This window comes from Spinacia oleracea, chromosome 1 (genome assembly GCF_020520425.1).
Source record: "Spinacia oleracea cultivar Varoflay chromosome 1, BTI_SOV_V1, whole genome shotgun sequence".
In the NCBI taxonomy this organism is placed as follows: Eukaryota; Viridiplantae; Streptophyta; class Magnoliopsida; order Caryophyllales; family Amaranthaceae; genus Spinacia; species Spinacia oleracea.
Window position 1 is genome coordinate 126,402,085 of NC_079487.1, and position 24,106 is coordinate 126,426,190.

The window sequence follows — 24,106 nt, forward strand, 5'->3', positions numbered from 1 at the left end:
GTTAAACTATAACTTTTATTTTCTTTTTTGTATGCAATTATATTTAATATGCAAAAATAATACAAGAACAACGATTAATAAGGCATTGAAAACAAATAAATAGCTAGTATTCAAAAATTACCCTTGTCTTTCCTTAAACACATGCAATACATTTTAAAGTACGAAGCTCATAATTTACAAAATCCCACATTCTTAACTACACAACATAAATAGACATCCATTCAGTACTTTAGAGTAGTTATCGTCCATATCATCATCTACTTCATCATCAACATCCTACAAAAAAAGTGAAGTACATAAAAATAACAAAATTTAAGCGGGTCTAAATATAGGGTATGGGTAGGGTATGAGTCTTAAGGGTCCGTAGGTAGGGTATGGGTAGGGTACGGGTCTGAAAAAATAAGACCCTTACCCTACCCTAAAAAAAACAGCATATGCCCATACCCTACCTTACCCTATAGGGTCTAGAAAATAAAGATCCATATCTTAATTTTAGGGTAGGGTCCGATAGGGTCCGGATAGGGTCCTAGACCCGCTGCCATCCCTACCCCTATCAATCTATCATCCATTCATCACAAATTTAGTTCACAACTTCACAAGTACCGATCTTATCATTTGCAAATCCTCCAATTCTTGCACAAGTGTAGAACGCAGAGCTCCTCTTCCCATCAATGGCTGCCACACTCTTTCTCCTCCCTTCAATCGTTTTTCACCACCATAACACTTTCCACTCCAAATTGTCTTCCAAATCAAAGCTTCAATCGTTCGTTCTCTCCCCTCCAAAAAAATCAAATCAATCCCCATTTATTCGCTTCTCCACCTCTTCTTCCTCACCTGATCATCCTTCACCTCCGACTCCATCTTCTTCCATTGATTATAAGACCCAAACCCCACAAAATTTCCGGCGTTTTTTGACCAATGAAGAGCTACAGGAAGAGCTTCAAAAGCTTCAATTTCTCGAAAATTTCACTTATTTTTGCAAATTGCCATCTGGGTATTTGTATATTAGGGCAATGCAGGATACGGAGCTTGATATGACTGTTGATTTGCTTGCAGAATCATTTGCTGAGTCCATGCTTTTGCCTAATATGTATATGACTGTGTTAGGGTTTTTGATTAAGCAGTATATGATTGAAAGGAGGGGTTTGTTGCCTCATTGTGTTACCCTGATTGGGTTTTTTCGGGGCGAAGAAGGAAGTGGAGATGAAGAGTTGGCTGGGACAGTGGAGGTATCCTTTGATAGAAGGGGTGCTAATTCTTCACCTCCTACCCCAACCCCACCTAAGAACAGCCCTTACATTTGTAACATGACCGTAAAAGACCGTCTTCGAAGGTGACATTCTTTTTTCTTTGTTATAAATAGTTGGTTTTTGTATATGTAGTTTACATTTTATAGTAATGTTGGTACTATTGATGCTTTTGATGTGTCGGAATTTGGGTGTGGAGGAGTTTTAGTGAGGAAATTGGGAGAAGATTACTGTTTATGATGCTGTGGAATTGTATGTGTGTGTGAATAATATGTGGATTTTGTTGCTTGGATTTGGGGACATTACGTTTCTAAGGTGCTGTCTAATCTATGAGATATATATGATCGAGTAATTCGAATTGTGATTGCAACTGAATGATTTTCTGTATTGTGCAAATTGCATTTACATGCTTTTGGTCACTGATGTGCTTAAAGATATATGAGCTCTCTTTATCTGTCATTTTAGATGATTGGATATGAAACTATTACCTTTGGTAAATGGCTAAATCGAGAATCAGGTGTTTCTCAGTGAGATACCTCACCTTCCCATGGCCATGGCCATGGCCATGTTCATTTTCTTTTTGCTTAGAATACAGTACATAGCAAATACGTCAAGACAGGTACCTGAGGACTTGTTTCCAGGACGAGGAATAAATGTTTTTGCCAAAATCAGATGAAGCAACCTAACATTAGCTTCTAACTCTTTCGACGTTGGCTTCTTATGGCGACCAATAACATTGTTATTAACCCAACAACAATTGTATGCATTCTCCAAGATCAAAATCTTTATGATCGTTGTACTTTTGTGTGAAATCAAACATCCTAGAAGAAATGTAAAACCTCAGACAAATTCTGCTCATTAGTTACAATTTCTTTACCCCTAACCCAACTAGTTACAACCCCTTTTGACAATGCACTAAAGTTTGTGTGGGCATAAAATTCTCTTACTAAGTTAGGGTATACTTTAGCACCACCGGATAATAACCGGACCCAACTTTGAGCGTTAAACCAATCATATACAAAAGGGCTTCCACCATCCGTGAAGGAATCAAAATCAATAGATTGGCCATAAGAAACTTCTCTATGTGCAAACTTCGACTTATAAATCTCTTCACAGGGAGGGTATTTGAATTTAGAAACAGACTTTGAATTCTTAAGAGGACTTTTGTGTTTATTGTTGGTATTGATTATTATTTGTTCAGTTCGGTGGACATTAGTTTTTGTTAGCTCTTGTTTTTCTACGACCCATTTCCATTGAAAAACTACAACAAAGATAAAAAATAAAAATAAATTAAAGGCAACCCCAATATAATGTTGGGTAAGAGTGGACATACAGAGTAATAGTTAATTGTATTTCACAAATCTCCGGTGATAATGAGGCAACGGTTCCTTGCTACTGATAGCCCATAGAAACATTTTCACACACAAACACAACAACAATCGCACAACCCCTACCCCCATTCCTTACAATTAGAAAATCATTGCCCCTAAATAGCTAAGTCAACACCCAATTCCCCAAAACCATAGTCCTTTAAATATATAGTGATCGGACATCAGCAAAAAGCATTTAGAGGAAAAATCAGTAAGAGTGCAAGACATGCATAGTTGCATACCACATCAAACTATCACAAACCAAAAACGAAATTACTTTAAAGTCAACCTATAATCTACAAAATCACTATAAAATCTACATATAATCATGTAATTGAGCAGAAATTAAATCGAAAGACGAAAAATTAAATTAACAAAATGAAAATTACCTCGAGCTTAAACGGAGCAACGAGCTAGTGAGGAGGGGGAGCCGAGGAGAAGCAACGAGAATTCTAAGATATCCTAAATTCTAAGTTATCAAAATGGTATGGATTATAAAACACAAAATGATTGTTAAGCTTAGCAGAGCTACAATTGGTACAAAGCAATGTGAACTCCAATCGACATCTGACACAGTGACACTTTCTAGTTACTACAGCAGAGAACCAAAGGTCCAAAGTAAGAGTAGAGGATAGAGTACGTTTCTCATCTTTAGTACAATGTACACTTCTCTGCAAATAAATATTTTGAAATTATCTCCTTTGCAGTTTGATAATGACCTTTTCTTCCTTGTTAACTTTTTATTGCATTCTTGGTATCTCATAGAGTTAGAGACTTAGAGTATAACCAACAAGAGCATCCCTGTCTATCTGAGATTTTGGGCTTTGGCCGGTGACTATCCTCTGAAACTATTTTCTAGCTAATCTGAAACATGACTGGGGCCTTGGTAGTTCCGGATAATGACATAGCTCTGATCAAATTCCTCATGAAAAGTACAGTAAATAATGTTAATGATTTTCATAAGCTTGCTGACATATCGTGTGCAATCTATTTTCCCTGGAGAGCCTTGACTGCATACCAAAAACGCATACCTTTTGTTAGTGTGGCAACAGGGGACCAAATACTTAGAACCGATGCAAGCTTAGAGCCTTAGATGTCAAAGCTCGCAAATCCTTGTACATAAGCTTTCATTTTATAGACTTATAATTCTCAAGCATATGCAGGTGTTTCACTTGCTTCATCTCTTCTCTGGTAGAAGATAGCAAACATGTGCGAAAAACCCAGCTGAATGTTTATTTTAAATATTTGCTTATATATTTACTTATATGCAAGTAAATTTCTCGGATCTTTATCTTAACCTGAGAATTCAAAATGGAAATTGACCATCATTTTGTTGGATGCTGAAATCTTTGATGTTTGCGAAACTATCATCTGGTGTCTGAAGTATTATTGAAAGAAGAAGTTGCAACTTTATGTCTATGTTGGTAATGCAGATTGATGCTTGTCATTTATGATTGCTTGAGTTAGGCATAAAGTATACTGTTATATATTTCAGGAGGGGCATAGGTTGGCATCTTCTGAAGGCAAGCGAGGAACTGATATCAAACATGAGTTCGACAAAAAATGTATACTTGCATTGTAGAATGATTGACTCAGCACCATTTAGCATGTATAAGAAGGCCGGATATGCTGTTGTTACGACAGACAACTTTTTAGTCCTACTCAAGCTGCAGAGACGGAAACATTTGATGTGTAAAGAACTTCCTACTTTGAGCAAGCCCTTGGAAACGGTCATTGCTAGGGATGAAGAAGTGGCCCCGTCTTTAATGGATGGGAGAGAATCAGAACCTCTGTTAGTTGATGAGGTAATCATAGTATCATACTCTTTTGCACTTGGGAATGGGACTCTCAGTAACGAACCCAATTATCCTATTGTTCTATCTTTTCTCTCTCAAATACACCACCACATCGGGACTTATTTGTGCGTGTGCATTTACTGAAGTCTGTGCAACTAACATGTTTTGAATTATGACTCGCAACTGAGCCTGGTAACCTTATAGTCAATTTCAGCTCTAAATTATTCTTCGTATGCTGAACTTTCTGATGAAACTTCACCCGCACTCTTAACACACGTGAATGACAAGAGAAATACAATATGATTCGGTCTTATGGAAGTTGCCTCTCTATTTTTCATTGTCATAAATTGGATAGCATGTAGATAGGATCGGGTTTATTCTTATTCCCATGCTTCCCCCCCTCCCCCCCCTAAGAAGGCTAAGAAGGATTGATCACTTATTTTTAATCCTTAGGTCAAGGATACATGTCTTCTTTGGCACCATGGTAGGTTGGTGCTCTTGAAACATTATTTATGGTCGTTTGCAAACAGGGCATTTTTTTGTTAGGTTGCTGTGTAACCGATTTGGATTTTTCCTTGTGGTCATGTAGATCTGTCATACTGGTTATAAAATCTTGTCGTTCTGCATCATCCCCCACAAATATTTGTTATGATTTTCAAAAAACGTGCCCTACTTTATTAAACTAACTCCTATTGCACTTCAGGTTTTGAAGAGCTCTCTTGATATGGATGCATGATATCCAGCTTTAGGTGAGTCAGAATGTTAAATTCAGTTACAGTATGTGCAAATTGTTTACATCCTTGCATAGTTGTATACCTTGTATATGTATGTATGAGTATATCGATATTACAGTATGTTCCCTTCCTACTTTCCTCAGACAAAAGTGCTCTGATATGAGCTGGGGTTATTTCTTAATTGGGTTTATTTGAGAAATGATGCTGGAGCTGTGCAAATCATTCCGTTTCACTAATAAACTCGTACATACATGTTCTATAAATACTAAAAGATAACATGTACCATACCCACACCAACAAACACGAAAAGTGACCCCCCTCCTCTTTGTGAGGGATACAAAATGAAATAAAACCTACAATTTCTCTCCTTTAAGGAACTACTGACCAAGGCAAGTTAAATCTTAGAAGCTTTGCCATGAAATGAATTGGTTGAATGAATGTTGGACCATTCCTATGATGGAAGATGATGGAAGCTTGTTGGTTCAGATCATTCGAAATGTATGTAGAGCCATACCCAAGCCTTTGGAATTCGTATGAAAAATCAGTTGGAGCTCCTTAACACACTCTGACATGGTTGGTCTCTCAGTACTATCAATCAGTACACAGCGTGATGCTAAATTTGCAAACATAGCTGTAGATTCCATCGTGTACGAGTTCCGTGGTAGCTCAGGATCTATAATTTTTCGCAGCTTCTTTCGGTCATTCAACATGTTTCTAGCCTGAAAGATTTTCAGATAATTATTCAGTTATACATATCCATTGGCTTTCGTATTGTGTTTTCCACTGTAATATACCTGTAACACGAGGTTTTGATCTGTTGGCCCCTGGTTTAGGTTGACCGCTTTGCGTCCTGTCAAAAGCTCAAGCAGCACTACTCCAAATGCATAAACATCACTTTGTAGGGTCAGTCTTCCTGTCTGTAACCAGTATACCATCACATTAGGATCTTTCTTATTACCTGATGCAACAAGTTTGTTGATAGACAATGAAGCATATGAAAGAGTGGATCCATCATTCCAATATTGAGCAAGTAGAACTCTTTCATGGACAGACCATACCTAAAACATATAATTTTGTTTAGACTAGAATATGGTAATTCATATGTTTTTTTTTTTTTTGGATATCAGCTGGAAAAATCTTCAGGGGTTTGTGTCTTGGTATCTGAGACCTAAGTTCAAAACAAGTTCCACATGTCTTTCAACTCATTATACCTTCTTGTGAACCCAATATATAAATGGCGAGGGAATGATTTATGACTGTCAAGTTTCCATCCACAACCCCTTTGTTTTGTTTGAGATTGTTCAGTTTGCTTGAGGTTATAAGTAGTAATTATCACTCCTAGTTCTGTTGAAGACATTCTGCTGTTAAGAGACTTAAAGTGGGCTCTGTCTCTGTGTTTATAACATGAGGATGCTATTTCTTTTAGGATTATCCAAGGTCAATGCAGCTGGATTGATCTGAATGATAGATATGTTTCTTTACCTTCTATGAAATCATCCCCTCGACCCCTCCCCAATAGTAAACGGAGAAAAAAGTAAGAAAGGAGAGATTGAGAGAGGAAAACTGAATGTAGAAAAGAAGACCGGAAAGTTCAGTTTTAGTCTTATATGTATGAAGCAGGAATAAATCAGATAAAACTTTTATTGGAAAAATTAAGCATACCGATGTATACTCTGGATCGAAGTAGCCAAAAGTGCCTAATACATTGGCAGTTGCATAGGTCTCCTGTCCTTCTGGCATCAACTTTGCAAGTCCAAAATCTGATATCTGTGTAACAGCCACTGGCTTCGTCAGTTACTTGCTCAACAAGTCAGCATACGAGAATAAAACATAGCTATATATGTGAGTTAGATTTCTTACCTTGGCATCAAAGTTGGTGCTTAAAAGAATGTTGGTTGATTTGAGATCTCTATGGATGATTGGAATCCCTACTGCTGAACTTGAATGGAGATAGGCAAGCCCCCTTGCTGCCCCTAGTGCCACTTTGAGCCTTGTTGACCAATCCATCTTTCTTTCACCTATTGTTAACAAAATGTTATTTATTGATTAATTTCAAGTGATTTAGAGATTTTTTATTTATTTTTTAAAATATGCCCCTTCCGAGCGAAGTGAGCTTACTGTTCAAGTGATCTTGTAGGTTGCCATTCTGCATGTATTCATACACAAGGAACCGGTGCTTTCCGTCGGCACAATAACCGATTAACGAAACGAGATTCGGATGGTCCAGCCTGCTCAAGATGTCAACTTCCACTCGAAATTCACGCTCACCTTCTGCTGCTTTAACAGGTGGCAACTGCATTTTCTTGATTGCTACAACCTGAGGAATCCACAGAGCAAGTGTCTTCTATCAGATTAATTTAAACTGGTAATACAGGTAAGCCGTTTCTTTCACTCAAGTAGTCAAGTTTCTGTTCAATGAATGAACCATATGAAAGGGTAAAAGATGAAATTCAGATTGAATCAGTCTTTGTAAAGACAAGAGTCCTACTATCCAAAGTCCAAACTCTAAACCATACCTCTCCTGATCGAAGGGTGCCCTTGTATACCCATCCGAAACCTCCCTTTCCTACAAAATTCTCGTTACTGAATGATTTTGTGGCTGCTTCCATCTCCTTGAGGGTGAAAACAGATGATCCTTGGTGTCTTTTTGCAGGTGGGTTCTGTTCCTGAAGTTGCCAATATTCTACAGGTTTGTAAATCCCTGAAAAAGTTTTACATATCATCATAAGTAAATTTCATGATTGACATTTATCATTACAATGATTAGAAAACCTCCTTTTGCCAGTTTCATCGAAACCTTAAAAAAGACACAATCGAAATCTTCAGCCTTACAGGATTCACCCTGGTCCTGAGATTTGCTCCTCCTCCGTTTGTTCCATGCCGAAACCAACCCAAAGGGCATTATGAAGTTAATCACGTGCTGGATAATAACGTTGATACACCGTACTAGAGGGATCGAAGCACTGTAGGGAGACAAACTAAACTTACACAAGTACTGTATGAGTTGAGGAATCCTTAAAGAGGAGTACATAGAGAGGAAGCGAAAACTTGATTTGAAGAATACTCCATTACACTAACCTTCTAACTACCTGAAGATTTAAGAGAGAGAAAATGAGATAGATAGTACTTTAAGGAAAAGAAAAAGCAAGGGTGTGAGACTCAGGGTCCTGTTTTTTGCTTGCTTGCTTTTGGGAGGAGAGTAGGGTTGGTTTGATAAGGAAATACGAGTAGTCTCTATTTCCTTTTTTGTTTATTATTATTTTTCATTTCTTTTCCTTCAATAGATTTTCTTGAAAGAGTGAAAAGATGGCCATGGCTGTTGAGATGGCCTTTTCATGCACAAATTAAAATTAATTTGTCTAAACATTATTTCTCCCCTTCATAATTTGTATAGATTTTGTGCCTTTTTAACTATTCCTTTTGGTTGCAATCATCAACTTTAAGTAAATTATTGAGCCCACGTTTGTTTTAGTGCTTTCCTGACTGTTGGAAAAGAACTATAAGTCTATAAATATCTGCTCTTAGGCCCTATTTTGTTCGCCTTGGAACAAAACAGAGTAATACTCTGTTAAAAAACAACCCCAAAGGAGAAAAAAAAGGAAATCAGTAAAAATAAGTTCCAATCAGTAAAGTTGTCCAGTTTCAATCAGTACATTTCAGTTTTAGTTAGGTAAAGTAATTTCAGTTCAGGGAAATTAAGGTAAAATGAATAGAGCCTTAGAATCAATCGGCCTCAAAGTTATTGACATTGAACTGGAAGTGTAATGTAGGGGAAAATGAGTCGTATAATAGACATTTGGTTATGTCTTTGCTATGGAAAGACAAACAGTTCATAAAATCATTAAAACGCAGTTTCAAGAACTGGGATGTTTTGGAACGATGACTCACAATCTCACATAATAACTATACATAAGCTGCTTTTCTTATTTTTCCTCCCTCCCCAGTCCCCTCAATCCCGATCCCCGTAGAAGCTCATTTAGAAGAAGCGTAAGTTATCTTCCGTGTGTTTAGATGGGGTAGGGAAGTAAGGGGAGAAAGAGCGAGAGATTGACAGTACAAGTAAATCACATTCCAATGATTAGATCAAACACAAAATAGTATACAACTCAGGCAATTCTCACACAAAATGCGAATTCATAGGCATGAATGTAGTATATTGATCCAGCGGGTAGATCATCAATGAAACATGACCTTCTTAAATTTAGTTATCAGGTGTTATAGGCAACGAGACGTAAAACGGGATAGAATATCTGTAATGAGATCTAGCGACCAATTTCAATGCTGTTCGTAAGCAAAGAAGGGCCACTAGAGCTATCTGACGGCATCATCACGGGCACCTGATAGATCGGAACAGGCATCTGAGGTGGAAGACTAGGCATAGTAGTCTCAAAGTTGAGTAGTTGAATTGCTTGCTTTATAGACGGCCTATGACTGTAATCAGGATAAGCACACCACAAACCAAGGATCATCAAACACTCAACCTGTTTAACATCGAATTCCATTTCATGAAGCTTTGGGTCAGTAGCTAAATGCAGTTCAGCATTGCCATAAAGATCCCACACCCATTGTATTAATCCCTTTCCTTTATGACTTCCTGCCTCCACCAGATCAGTTGACCTCCTTCCCGTAGCAATCTCCAATGCAACCACACCGAAACTGTATACATCTGATTCTTTGCTCGCCTTTCCTGTACTTAAATACTCGGGGGCCATGTACCCAAATGTTCCAGCTAAAGTTATCGTCTGGGCACTAAGTCCATGCTGCATAAGCCTAGCTAAACCAAAGTCCCCTAGTTTGACATTGAAATTAGAATCCAGCATTATATTGCTAGACTTTATGTCGCGATGCACCACACATTGCTCCCATTCCTCGTGCAGGTAAAACAAGCCGGATGCTAACCCAAGCGCTATATTGTACCGTGCAGGCCAAGATAGAGGAGTCTTGTTGCCAAACAGGTGACCATCTAAGCTACATTTGGCATATACTCATACACAAGAAGAAATTCACCTTTATCATGGCACCAACCTATAAGCTGCACTAGGTTCCTATGCCTTAGCCTACTAATAACCTTAACTTCTGTACTATACTCTTTTTTCCCTTGTGTACCTCCCCTTGAGAACTTCTTCACCGCGATTGGCATGTCCAAGTCCACCAGATAGCCCTTGTAAACTCCCCCAAATCCTCCTTCGCCCAACTTGCGTTCACTTGAGAAACTGTGTGTGGCTGACTCGAGCTCAGAATACGAAAACCTTTTCGGACCAGCTCCTCTCTCAAGTTCCTCGTTGAATGAGGTATCCTCTACGTTTTCCAATTCAGGCTTCTTCCTTTTTACACATAGAAAGTATAACACTAATATTATCCCTCCCAAAATAAATACAAAAACACCCAAAGATACAAGAATCAAACCCAACTTATTCAGTTTGAGTTTTATTTGTAAATCATTATCACTACCATCTTTCCCCAAGGCCTTGTCCTCCTCAGTTAAGTTCATGCTAGAATAAAACTCCCATGACTCGAGAATGTGTCGCTCTGCAAACTGCCCCGTTGCAGCTGAAAAACCAATGTTAACCCGTTCAGGAATGACTTCCTTTAGATCAATGGGGTAAGAGAGCCTTACATTGTTGTTACTGTCGTTTGTGTACGACAGTAACACGGTCAAATTCTTTGTAGTCGCGTTATAATTGATCCAAACATGAGCAGGATGTCCACTATGTAAACTAGTATTCCAACGCGCACTCACAGCTGATTCAACCGAGTTTATGTTGATACCAACATGCTCATAATCTGGATCCCATTCAGGATTTGCAAACGAGTCGAACTCGACTACGATCATTTTGTTACTTGAAGAGTGGGATGTCGTAGTGTTAAACAACCCAAGAAAGCCGCCTGCTGAATTCGGCGGGATTTCAAAACCAGCAGGAGCAATGAAAAATGTGAACCCATGGCCATAATTACCCAACGGCTGCTCTAAAGTGTCAATCACAAAGGTGAAATTGGTAGAAAAGTCTGAAACATTTCCAGATTTTTTCCCCCAAAGACGCACTTTTTCATGATACGTAATTAGCCCAACCCGGGTTATGTAGTTAACTTTGTTAAACTCCACTTTCCCTACGGAGTATACTGCATCTCCCTGGTAATGTATGTCTGATGCATTCGGCTCGAACCGAGGTATTTTGAAGGAAATCGAGTTAGTGGTAGGAAGAAGAGAAAGAGAAAGGGAAATGATCAGGGCAAAGATAAGTAAAGAGAAGTATTTAGAGATAACTGAAAATGCACCCATTTTTGTTCTGTAATGAACAAGCCAAGAGTTGGATACTAAGAATTGAAGAGGAAACTAACGTACGAATAATTCTAGGATAATGCTCCCTACAAACGTTTGAACTAATACGAAGTATATTTAAATAGTTCTAAGAAACTGTAATCACGTAGCTAGGTGCTTTCTTTTCACCTTAAAGAAAAAATTAAAAAATTAAAAAATTAAATTGCAATTAGGTTTTATCAGGTTTATAGGTTCCAATCAGGTCTTATTAGATTGATCAAGTCCAATAGGTTAAATTAAGTTAAGATAAATTCATACTCGTGTCAATGTTAAGCGGAAGAGAACGCACCCGTATTATAGTTTGTTATATTAAAGGGAGTATTTGTTTTTTGAAGTGAATATAATCAATACGTAGTATTCCCTCCGTCCCGGAATACTTGCATCACTTTCCTTATAAAGCCGTTCCGAATTACTTGCACCGTTTCTATAAATAGTAAACTTTTATTAATATTATATCAACTACCCTTTCGCATGTCATTTTGCGGTTCCATGCACCCTCCCCCTACCCCCTTATCACCTTTAAAAAGTTGACACAAAATACCCCACTATCAACTACTCCCTCTATTTCTTTTTGCTGTATCCGTTTCCATTTTAAGCGTTTCTTTTTGTTGTATCCGTTTCTATTTTTGAACATACATTTTATCCTAAAATACCCTTATATTTCTATCTAATTACCAAAATACCTAAAGATTCTACCCATATTCCTACCTAAATTTTCCCACCCCTATTATTTAATTCTTTTCCCTTCCCCATATACTCACTCTCTCACCTCCTTTATCACCCATCATTATCACTCCTCTCTCTTACCTTATTTCTTTATTATTTTTTTTATTTTTTTTTATTATAATCTATTACATACAATCATTTTTCTTACACTCAATCATTACACTTATACCAATACAAACCAAGATTCCAATTTTTTTAAAAACTCCCCACTTTCTGAAATGGATACATCAAAAAGAAATGGAGGGAGTACCATCTAATTGAATAATAAGTCAATTATTTTGTGTTATACTCTGTGTCGGTCAAATCGATTCAAATATTCCGGGACGGAGGGAGTATATGATAATGTCAATGTAACAAAATAAAATAAAATATATTGCCTTTCGATTCATGTATGCCTTCAACAATGTATAACGTGATGAACAGCTAACCTTGGTTTTAGATATTTTATACTACCGTTTATTTAATTTGTTGGTTGCACTAAGCTAGGTCGTTTGACAACAAAGGCAAGTGATCAGGTAAAACTACATTATCCTCTTGATTAAGTCAACATGGGTCTTGTATTCTTGTTGTCTCCTTAAAGTCAACTAGCAAGATTTAGACTGATTCAAACCCACATATTTGGCGTTCATTATCAAAGAGGTCTTGGTCTAACAACGACTCGGTATGACTAAAGGTCTGTGTTCGATAGATCATATGATCAAATATTCTCTTTTCCATTTATAATTGTATTGCCTTTGTGGCTCATTCACACCCAAAATATTTTGTGTTTGGTACATTATTATTATCGAGGCTTTAAGTATGACGGCTGCATAAGTTAGAGGGAGGTTTCCCCAGAATCCCAACCCTTAAACGTTAGTTGTTTTGATCAATTATTGGACTTGGTGTAATTGTAGCTATTGGAAATTTGGAATGGGTTATGTTGGTATATACAATCGTACCCTATCATTGTTCACACATTGCGCAAGAAAAGATAAGCAAGCTCGGTCTCAATTGAGAGATTGATTTGAGTGTGCGGTTGAGTGTGATGGGCGATTAGAGAGTTGAGTAATGAGTATCTTTAGAGTTATTTAATTAACTTACTTTAGAGTTAATCAATTGACTTACTTTCGAAAGTGATGCAATGATGGTTATTTGCAGGGTTAACGGCTGTTATAGCCCTCTATATAGACACCGACTCACCGATACGTGAAGGTCCCTGATCAGACCCTTATAAAATTGTAAGTAGTATTGTAACCCCGTAATATATTACATGTTGTGGGGTGATGACCCCGACAAGGGTGTAACAAGGGACACACTATCAGGCCGACCGTTATTTAAAATTAGACTTTGAGTTATTTTTTTTGGTTACAATAATAATTTAAGATGAGCAAATATGTAGTTTTGTTTCTTTCATTCTTTTGTAAATCATGTTAACTAATTGTTCATACAAAATACCAATGCTGTCTTGGCTTATTGATTAATTTTAAAGGTCTATCAGTTCATAGATTAGACTTTCCCTCCTCATTTATAATTTGTATTTTCATCATTGTGGTTTATTTGCACCATAAAAAAAAAATCGAATTTTTCACCAAATGCCCCTGAGGTTTACTTTAATGCACCAAATACCCCTAAACTTTCCAAAATGCACCAAACACCCCTGACGTATGCAATAATATCATTAAATGCCCTTTTGTCTGACGGACGTTAATCCTCCGTTACCATGTTTTTACCTTGTTGCCCTTACTTGTCCTTTCTGGCGCCATATCAAAAAAGAAAAAAAAAAAAAAATAAAAAAAAATTCAAAACCTAACTTCCCAACTTCTTCCTCGACATTTCTCTCTGTTCTCTTACACCATTAGAGAGCACTTGAGTACCAAACCAAAGAGAGAGAAAGATCGAAATTCGCTGGGATTTGTGTAAAACAACTCGCAATAGTTAGTCGAAGTAAATCCCCACGAAAAGATCGACAATTTGGTCCAAAAATCTGCAGTTTTCGCGAGTCCTACAAAAGTGGGTGCAAGGAGAGCAAAGGACTGGAATTTGTGGCTTCAACTTCATCAAAATTGTGTCAAGGTTAGTTCACTCAATTCGTTTCTTGTTCTTGGTGCTATTTTTTGCGAATTTTGCTTTGATTAGGGTTAGGGTTTTGCTAAAATCGTGATTTTTCCATGAGATGGGTTAACTTGAATTTTGGGGTGTTAATGGTAAAACATAGTGTCTGGTTGTGCTTTGTTGTTTTGCCTAATGATTTAGTTCATTAATTTGAATTTTTGTGTTGTGTTTATTGTTTGTATAGGATGGTCGCAATTTGGTTGTTATGTCATTATAATGATCGGAATTTTGATGTGAGGGTACAAGATACTGATGAAACGAACTACATGGATTTGGTTGATGACTTGTTTGATGATTCTATTAAGCAAGATGTTCTGATTCCCGATTTATTTAGATTGTTTTATGTTAATCCTAGTACGAATAAAAGAGTAGAATTGTTGAATGATGTTGGTTTGATGGGCATGTGGGGTTTATTTAAGCGCACAGATACTGTGGAAATATGGATAGAGAAGGCAAATGAGAAGGAAACTTCAATCCAATTTAGGACTGCAGTTAAGAAAAGGAAGGATAGGAAGGAAAGGAAGGCTGCAGAACTTAGAAGGAAAGCTGAGGAGTTTGAGAGGGAGAGGGAAGAGGAAAGGAGAAGGTTAGAAAGGGAGGCTGAGATTCAAAGGGATTTGGAGGAGCAATTGGCAAACACAGTGGCAATTGAGGTGCCTGTGTATGATGTTGAGGATTTAAGCGTAGAGTACGTACGTGTTTACAGCTCACAACATGCTGACTGCCTTTCCCCGGGAGGTTCCCAACCACCAAATACACAAAAAGAGCCTTCACCACCACCAAGAGAGCCCTCACCACCACCAAATGTTCCATCACCACCAAGAGAGCCCTCACCACCACCAAATGTTCCATCACCACCAACCTCACCACAGACACAACCACAGCAACAACAACAACAGACAGAACATCAGCAACAACAACAAACAGAACATCAACAACAACAACAAACAGAACAACAGCAACACCAACCCACAGAAAAGCAGCAACAACATCAAACAGAACACCAGCCAGATCAGACACCCCCTCCTAACAGGGCTGAGTTAAACAAAGGGAGGGGTTTCAGAATTTCCAGAAGTCATGCTAAGAAGACGGGTGAGTTTGTTCCTAAGAAGAGGGGGGGAAGGCCTGCTGGTTCAAGGGTGAGGAAACCCACTGCATACAATGTGGAGGAAGAGGAGCAATGGGATGATGAGAGTGATGATGAAAATTTTGAGGAGAGTGAGAGTGATAGTGAACCTGGTTTCAACTCCGACGATTTCATTGACGAAGAAATTGAAGAAGATGAAGAACAAGATGTTCTTAAGGAGGTAATTTCTGAGAGAAGTTTTGAGGATCATTTAGATGGGAGTAATAAGCTGGATAATTTGTATGCAAATGGGAAAGTTGTGGGAAGCATGCCATGGGGGACTATCAAGTTGCAACCATGGATGATATTCCAAAGCAAGACACACTTCATGGATGTCTTCAGAGACTTCTGTATTCAAGAGGGATTTGCTGTGAGTGTTGAAAAGGCTGATACAACCAGATTCACTGCAATGTGTCTGGTTGAGTCATGCAATTGGAGGATCCATGCCTGTGTGTTGTTGGATGGGGTCAGTTGGGCCATTAAAACTCTTGTCAGTGAGCACAAGTCTTGTGGGAGACTTGAGGAGAATCCCATGGTGACATCTCAGTGGCTATGTACCAAACTACTTCCTGACATTGAAGCAAATCCAGAAATCCCAATTAAGACACTTCAAAGAAAGGCATTGGGGATTTATAGGGTACAAGTGAAACAGAGGTTGATGTACAAGGTGAGAAGCCTCGGGAGGCAGCAAATTTATGGAGGTTTTGATGAGTCATATGCCCTTTTACCATCCTATGCTGAAATGATCAAATCTACCAATCCTGGGAGTTATGCCTTGGTCACTTGGACTGCAGATTCTGGTAACGTGACACCCCGTTTCAAGGCTTGCTTTTTCTCCTTTGCTGCACAAGTTAGGGGTTTCTTAAGAGGTTGTAGGCCTATCATAGGCATTGATGGTGCACATTTGAGTGGATACTATAAGGGAATTCTCCTCACTGCAGTTGCTATCGATGGGAATAATGAGATTTTTCCATTAGCCTATAGCATTGTGAGTACGGAGAGTATGGACACATGGTCCTATTTTTTCAGAAGTTTGAAGGCTTTGTTTGTTCAACATGGGTGCCAGAGGGATGACTGGACTTTTATTAGTGACAAAATGAGGGTAATTACTCCTCCCTTTCTTGGTTTTTATTATTTGTAGTATTGTTTATATTTTTTTCAGTTTTCTGGTTCACTTCCCTAGTTATTGAAACTTGGAATTGTGTTATGCAGGGAGTAGAATCTGCTTTGTATGATGTTTTCCCCAAAGCAGTCAGGAGGGTCTGTGCTCAGCATCTGTATACCAACTGCAGACAAGCTGGATACAGTGGCACAACCTTCCATGACTTGTTCTGGGTTGCTGCTGATGCATACAATCCATATGTCTTCAACAAAGCCATGGAAAAGATTGGCAAACTCATCCCAGAAGCAGTGGGATATCTTGACAAAGTGCCTGAACAGTGGTCCAGACACAAGTTTGATGTTGGGGTCACTTGTGATCACAACACCACCAAACTTTGTGGAATCCTTCAACGCGTGTACCAAACCCTTTAGGGATCTTCCTGTTTTGTCACTTCTTGAAGGTAATCCTTTACATTTTATCCTATTTTTGTGTCATTGGAACTTATTTATTTAGGTTTGTATTCAAGTGTCCGAGTCGGGTTTGTGTTCAAGTGTCCGAGTCGGGTATGTGTTCAAGTTTCCGAGTCGGGTATTTATTTTGCATTAAAATGTGTGATGCCAATTATTGTATTCTGTTATGTTAGAAATAAGGTCTTGGTGCATGACGAAGATCGGGGCCAGATTTGATAAAGCTGTTGACATTGGACCCGATCAATTGACGCCATATGCTACTAAGGAGCTTGAAGAGAGGAGTGCTGACTCGAGGTTCTGTTATGCAACTAATGCTGGGGGGGGTGAATTTGAGGTTTTAGATGGTCATGTGAAGTTCCCTATGTAACACCCCCGATTTACTAACTAGAAATAAATAAGAAATAATATAGACTTTATAAAAATATTGCGGAAGCTTATAACTAGATCGGAGGTATCACCGCCACACTTGTTCACATTGTCAAGTGCTAAGGCTGACAATACTCAAACTATTACAACTCGATTACTAGGTGGTCTATTTAAACTAAAAGTGTAAAACTGTCATAAAAGACTAAACAATAACACTTGAGCTCCTTCATCTTGAACTGCGATCTTTCACGATCAGTCTGCTCCAATTAATCCTGACTGCTCACCATAGAGGACAAATTCCAAAAGGATCGTCGCAGGGCCACCATAAGAAAAAGACATGGCCACAAACACACATAACAAATAAGCACACACGTCAGCAAAAAGCTGAGTAATCACCTGTAATATACAAAAACATACTAATGTAGAATATATAATAAAGCTCATATAAATAATGTAGTATGAAATTACATTCAAATACGATCCCAAAGATAAAACTAACTCCATACTCTATGGAAACTATAAATATTCTCCTATGAACCTCAAATATGTCAATATGATCTTTTCCTCTACTAAACGTACTCAAACCAATAGGTGCCATATTTGCTCTTTGTTCTATACCTAGCCTTGGACATGGGTAATTTGAATAATAAACCAACAAGTATAAAAACTTGAAACTCTCAATAGCTACTAGAAAGACTCTCTGAGTCAAGGCCACTTTTGGACCAAATCCCACTTTGGGGATAATAAGAAAATAATAAAGATTGTATCTTGCTCCTCTACTAATGGTTATCATCTCCTTACCAACATGCCAAGAACTAAGGTCTATCACATTGAGCCTCAAACCAATAATACAACAATTATATTCTCAACCTTTCTCATAACCTGATCAATATCACCGATATCCATTATGGATTAATAAGCTATGCATCTCGATTTTGGCACAATATCACAAGATAATATTATGACATAATTTGTTCCATAATATACTTTAGCTCTTTGAGGACAATAAAACTAATTCTCGAATATAAACTAATTCTCGATCAATCTCACAATTAAACCTATATCCTTTACATGATAATCTCTGAAACAATATCATTAATAAATACATTCTACTCGTAACTCCTATGCTCAAGGCTAATTCTATAATTACCAATAACTAGCACAATAAGAAACACTTAAACTATACGATACATTAAAAATATAAAGCATACTGATTTATATAAAGTACTAGTATTATCATAAGAATCAAGTACACAAACGCCAGTTAAGAGATTATAAATCTAACGGTATCTTATAATAGAAATACATATAATTAACAATAACATACAACTCTAAGAGACTTAGTGTGTGTGATTACAACTAATAATATACACGAACTATTAGAAGGGACTAAGCGTGATTACCTTTCGAGAACAAAATATCCATCACAAAAACGGATCTGCGTCGAACCGAAAGAATTGTCCTATGAATGAGTCTGAACATAAATTACTTGATATCAAAATAGAACAAGGTGTGGTGGAAATAAGTGGTAGACTTTTGGGTGATTGTAATCTCACGCATGAGATTGAATTTGATGACGGCGACGCAGGAAAAAGATGGAACTAGCATATTTCTTTTTAAAGATCACTTTGCTGCATTCAAAATCACGAGAGGGCACGGGTCTAATATAATTAGGGTAAGGGATATTGCAAACGGCAGAACGATGAGAGTTTTTATAGAAACTAATATTAGGTTTAACGGAAGTACAAATATATAGTACTCATAATAAGAGTCCTACTAAATTTAAAATAGCGTTTTGAATTTTCTGAAAATATTAAAAGAGACTAACTAAAAACGGATATAATTATAGTTTGACTATAAAATATATTTTACAAAATTATAAAATATTGGGGTATTACACCCTATTAGGCTTGCTGCTAGAGTTTGTGGTTGTGGGAAATGGCAAGGGTGTGGTATACCTTGCAAGCATGCTATTAGGGTAATATACCATCAAAGACTCAATCCTACAGATTTTGTTTCTCCTTACTTCAAAGGGGCAGCCTATAAGCTCACATACTCAGAGCATATTCACCCCATGCCTGACTCAACACAGTGGCCTACATTTGAGCTACCTAGGATTCTTCCCCCACTAATGAGAAGGGCAGCTGGCAGACCAGCCAAGCAGAGAAGAAGAGGTGCTCATGAGAAGAAGAGGGGGAAAAGAAACACCACTGTCAAGTGTGGGAAATGCAAGCAAATTGGGCATAACTCAAGAACCTGTAAAGGAGGTTCCACTGCAAAACAGAGGAAAGAATCTGCTGCAGCTGCTGCTGGTTCTGCTGGTGCATCAACATCTGGTGCTAGGAAGAGGAAGGCTCCAACATCTAATGCATCGAGCAGCAAGAAGTCCAAAGCTGCATAACTAGAAGTAAGCTTAGGATTCAGTTTAGTATTTCTGTTTTAAAGCTTAGGTTTATTTTGAAAAACAACTTAGGTTGTGGCACATTTTGGCATTTTTTTGTAAAGCTACCCACAACTTGATGTTCGGTTTATTTTGGAAACAAACTATTTCAGTTACGAGTTCAAAGACTTGCATATTATTGATAAATGAAATTCATGTGCTCGTGTCATTACAACCATCATTGTTTGTCTTGATTACTTCTTTACTACAAACATTAGACACAAAAACATTACAATTCCTATTTTAATTGCTGCAGCTTGGAATTTTTTGAGCTCTTTCACTCTTTTCTTCAGTTTCTTCAGTTCGTCACTTATATTGTCGTTGTCTTCCGATGTTCCCTCATACTCTATATTGCTCTGTTGCTGTTGGTGTTGTTGATTTTGGTGTAGAACACTTCCTTTGCACCACATAAAATGGTTACAAGGATCACACTTGTAATATAGCCTCTGTGGATTTTTGGATGTCTCGGAGCTTTTTATTGCACATTTTTTGGAACAAATAGGACAACATTTGTTTGGAACAAGTATGTATGAAAACAGATTGGATGATGATGTATTGGAACAAGAACTCATGCTGTGTTGTTGTTCTTGCTGCTCTGTTGTTGCTGCTTCTGTTGTTGATGCTTCTGTTGTTGATGCTTCTGTTGTTGCTGCTTCTGTTGTTTGTTATTGTTGTTGTTGTGTTGTGTTGTTCTTGCTGCTGGTGTTGTCTATTCTTGTTGTTGCTGTGTTGTTCTTGCTGCTGGTGTTGTGCTGTGTTGAAGTCCTTGCTGCTGCTGCTATTGGTGTTTGTTCTTGTTGCTCTGCTGTCTTGTTATTCTTGTTGTTGCTGCTGCTGCTGTTGTTGTTTGTTCTTGCTGTTGCTGCTGCTGGTGTTGCAGGGTTCTGCTTGTTGTTGGTGCTCCTGTTGCAGTGTTCTGGTTGTGCAGGTGGGGGTTTGGGGTGGACTGTTTGTTCAGTTGGGGGGGATTGGGGTTTAGGGCAGTGTGGTGTTGTTGTTGGGTATGGTATATATAAGGGAAATTAGTGTATGGGTGACTGCAACGGCTATATTATTCAAATTCAACGGCTAGTTTTTGGAAAAAAAATTACCAAACCTCAGGGGTATTTGGTGCTTTTTACCAAACTCAGGGGTATTCGGTGCATTATGTTTTAACGAACTAACTGCCTAACGGAGGGTTAACGTCCGTCAGACAAAAGGGCATTTAATGATATTATTGCATACGTCAGGGGTGTTTGGTGCATTTTGGAAAGTTTAGGGGTATTTGGTGCATTAAAGTAAACCTCAGGGGCATTTGGTGAAAAATCCGAAAAAAAATTGTTCATAAGAAAGTCGAAACAAATAGGATGAAGGCCACAAGACCACCAACAATGTTATTGATGAGGCACTAGTATTCTAGTAGAGTAGTCGTAGTACTACTGTACTAGAGTAGATGAAAAGCCTTGTTTAAAATTTGGTTAGATATCCTTATCGTAGTTGGAGCAAATACATACCATCCTTTTCAATGTCACCATATATGCATTAGTATTGAATACGTAATATTTTTTAAGCAATTGGGATAATTATATCGGGAAAATGATATTTTGTGAACAGCTACCTATATATTAATAATAGAGTTATGAAAATGTAATAGCGTAAATCATGTGAGGGCGTGTTCGGCGGTAGCTTTTGAGGTAGCGGGTAGGGTTTTGACCGAGTCAAGACGCTACTTGTAAAATTTGTAAGTGTTTGGCGAGGTAGCGATTTAGGTAGCGGTTAGCGGTAGAGGTAGCGGTTAGCGGTAGAGGTAGCGGTTGAGTAGCTTTTATCAAACGTTAAAATTAGTAGCGTTTAAGGTAGCGGGTAGCGTTTGACAAATTTATAATAAAGTTTTAAATAATATTTCACCTTTTATTTTATTTTATAATATCAACCGCTACTTTTACCGAACACTCATATCAGTTACCCGCTACCTTTGACAGCTAACCGTTACCCGCTACCTTTGACAGCTAACCGTTACCCGCTACCTTTGACAACTAACCGTTACCCGCTACTATTGACCGCTACCCGCTACTCCAACCGTTACCCGCTACTGAACCGCTACCCGCTACCCGCTACCGTTACTTTTGCCGAACAGGGCCTTAGTATGAGGGATTGTGAATGTATGAATATAACTAATTTTCGACTAACAATTCAAATTTGTACACATAACTTTAATATCTTGTAATATTCTTTGGAGGAAAAGTATAAAATTATTTGGAAGGAGGCAACACTAACAATCAGATTTGGCCAATTGCATGAGTTAACTCAAATCGTTACACAAGTATGAACTCTAGTTATTTTGTTAGGTAGGTGTAGATTTATATTTTGAGGGGTCGTTAGGTAAGCGTACTGGTAGATGATAACATAATAAAAGTTTGTTGTAAATTGTTGATATGAAATTTACCAATTGTTGATGTTAGAATAAGTTTGTTGTAAACGTTTGAGATGAAGTTACCAATTGTTGATGTTGGCAAAATATAACTCTTGAGACAGACATTTCCCAATCGTTAAAATTACGAGTTACACATTAGTAATCAAGGATTATATTTTGCCAAATTTCTTTTTTATGCATCATTAATTTCGTTAACTTCTTGTATGAGTATATTTATTTCAAAAGCTTTTGTGTAAGACCGTCTAACGGTTAGGCCACTTTTTTGGTACTAACTAAACTAGTGTAAAACATAACTAAAAGTAATAAAATCATAACTAATTGAATAACAAAATAGTTAAGGTATAAAGAAAAATAGTTAAATTTATGAGTTGAATAGTTATTATTTTTGGACAAACTCATTATTAACTAAAACTCATAAAATTTTAACTACTTGATCTCATTTCTTAACTAATGAGTTTCATTGTTTAACTAATTGGTTCAATGCTTAACTAATTGGTTTCGTTGCTTAACTAATTGGTTTCAGTGATTAACTAATTAGTTAAAGTGCATAAAAGTGGTCTAGCCATTAGACCGTCTTTCCTAAAAATTTGGATATTTCTTTTCCTATCAATCAAACAAGTACTACGAAGTACTCCCTCCGTTCCTAAATAAGTGTCACATTTCCACTTTTGGCGTTCCCTTATAAGTGTCACATTTCTATTTTTGAACAAGTGCTTTTCCCACTTTTCCATACACTTTTCACATTTTTTTCATACACTTTTCCCACTTTTCTGTAAATCATAATTATTTTTACTTACACACTCTGCACTTTTCCACTTTTCAATCCTCACATACACTTTTATTTGTACTTTATTCAATTAAACAATTATCTACTTTATCCTTTTCCCAAAAAAAAGCATTCCCAATTATTAACTCTTACCCACTTTACAATTTTATTAATTACCGTGTCCGATCCCAAATATGACACTTATTTAGGAACGGAGGAAGTATTTTGTTTTGTTTTTTTTGGGAAGGGTAAAATATAAATTAGAATATTAGATAGACAGGTGAATTGGACTTCCGCATCACAAATATGAATAGAAAACCATAGCCCATAACGTTGGGTCGGTCATATAGCAAACACTATGGGCTTTCCCAAATTTTGTAGGTGTAGTCATAAATGAGAAGCCTTCATCTAGCGGCTAGCGCCTTTTGCCGCCCACCATTATGGTTTTGTACACCAGCTAACCATTTAGTCATTTACTACCGCACCAAGAAATTCAGGTTCTAAATGGGTCCTACAATCTAGCCCATATTTACTTTAACCCATCTGTTTAAATGGGTTGTTTTATACTTTTAATTATTGTTCATTGCCCATCTCCCACTTCCTTCAAGTGGAGTACCCGATTGCATGGAACCACATACCCGATTTGATCCGAACTTTAACCGAATGAGAAAGTATGTGTTTAACATTGGTGGATTATTTACACTCGGTAATTATTATGTAAAGACTATATTATACAAGAATATGACCTGTTTCAATATAAATCAACTCGACATGACTCGGTTAATTACCACCTCTAGTAAAAAAATTAATTGACGACAGAAAAACAAATAAAGGCGTAATGATCTTAGTGTTTGAGTACCACCGGCACCATCACATGTGAAGGCTAATAAGTATTGGTGTACTTTGGTAGGTACTTAGCTAAATGAAGCACAATTTCATTAATTTCACCACCCAATTCTTAACATCTTCATAGTACACCCTTAATCTTGGGCCAACACCAAATTAAATAACCAAAATCATAAAGGAGGGCCAATATTTATTAGTAAATTTGAATGTTATAAGACAGTTGAGCTAATATCTAGCCTCTAAATTTAAAGCCACTGACAAAAATCTTGCCTATATAAACTCACATTATATGAT

At 37.5% G+C, this 24,106-nt stretch overlaps 4 protein-coding genes across 5 annotated transcripts; 2 read left to right on the plus strand and 2 right to left on the minus strand.

Annotated features, from left to right (window-relative positions):
* The first annotated feature begins 580 nt into the window (after positions 1 to 580).
* LOC110782907 (GCN5-related N-acetyltransferase 5, chloroplastic) lies at positions 581 to 7,423 on the plus strand. Its single transcript, XM_021987164.2, has 4 exons — positions 581 to 1,333; positions 4,113 to 4,422; positions 5,117 to 5,162; positions 7,285 to 7,423. Exons 1-3 carry the CDS (start codon positions 672 to 674, stop codon positions 5,147 to 5,149), a joined length of 1,005 nt encoding a protein of 334 aa, XP_021842856.2. The 5' UTR covers positions 581 to 671; the 3' UTR covers positions 5,150 to 5,162; positions 7,285 to 7,423.
* Positions 5,353 to 8,583, minus strand: LOC110782906 (probable serine/threonine-protein kinase PBL28). 2 transcript variants are annotated; one of them, XM_021987162.2, is made up of 7 exons: positions 7,980 to 8,583; positions 7,664 to 7,848; positions 7,266 to 7,464; positions 7,008 to 7,165; positions 6,810 to 6,914; positions 5,942 to 6,064; positions 5,353 to 5,866 (listed from the first exon to the last, which is right to left on the minus strand). In XM_021987162.2, the coding sequence occupies exons 1-7, from the start codon at positions 8,176 to 8,178 to the stop codon at positions 5,630 to 5,632; spliced, it is 1,206 nt and encodes a 401-aa protein (XP_021842854.2). In that variant the 5' UTR covers positions 8,179 to 8,583; the 3' UTR covers positions 5,353 to 5,629. The 2 variants fall into 2 exon arrangements, with proteins under 2 accessions (XP_021842854.2, XP_021842855.2); XM_021987163.2 differs by having other exon boundaries at positions 7,920 to 8,583.
* Positions 7,746 to 19,748, plus strand: LOC110798467 (uncharacterized). The gene is made up of 6 exons (XM_056834517.1): positions 7,746 to 7,836; positions 13,330 to 14,244; positions 14,468 to 16,511; positions 16,622 to 16,876; positions 17,181 to 17,344; positions 19,256 to 19,748. The coding sequence occupies exons 3-6, from the start codon at positions 14,469 to 14,471 to the stop codon at positions 19,746 to 19,748; spliced, it is 2,955 nt and encodes a 984-aa protein (XP_056690495.1). The 5' UTR covers positions 7,746 to 7,836; positions 13,330 to 14,244; position 14,468.
* Positions 9,181 to 11,427, minus strand: LOC110782905 (L-type lectin-domain containing receptor kinase IX.1-like). The gene is given in 2 exon segments (XM_021987160.2): positions 9,181 to 10,119; positions 10,122 to 11,427. Coding segments are annotated over 2 exon segments (2,016 nt in total). The 3' UTR covers positions 9,181 to 9,409.
* Positions 19,749 to 24,106: the final 4,358 nt, after the last annotated feature.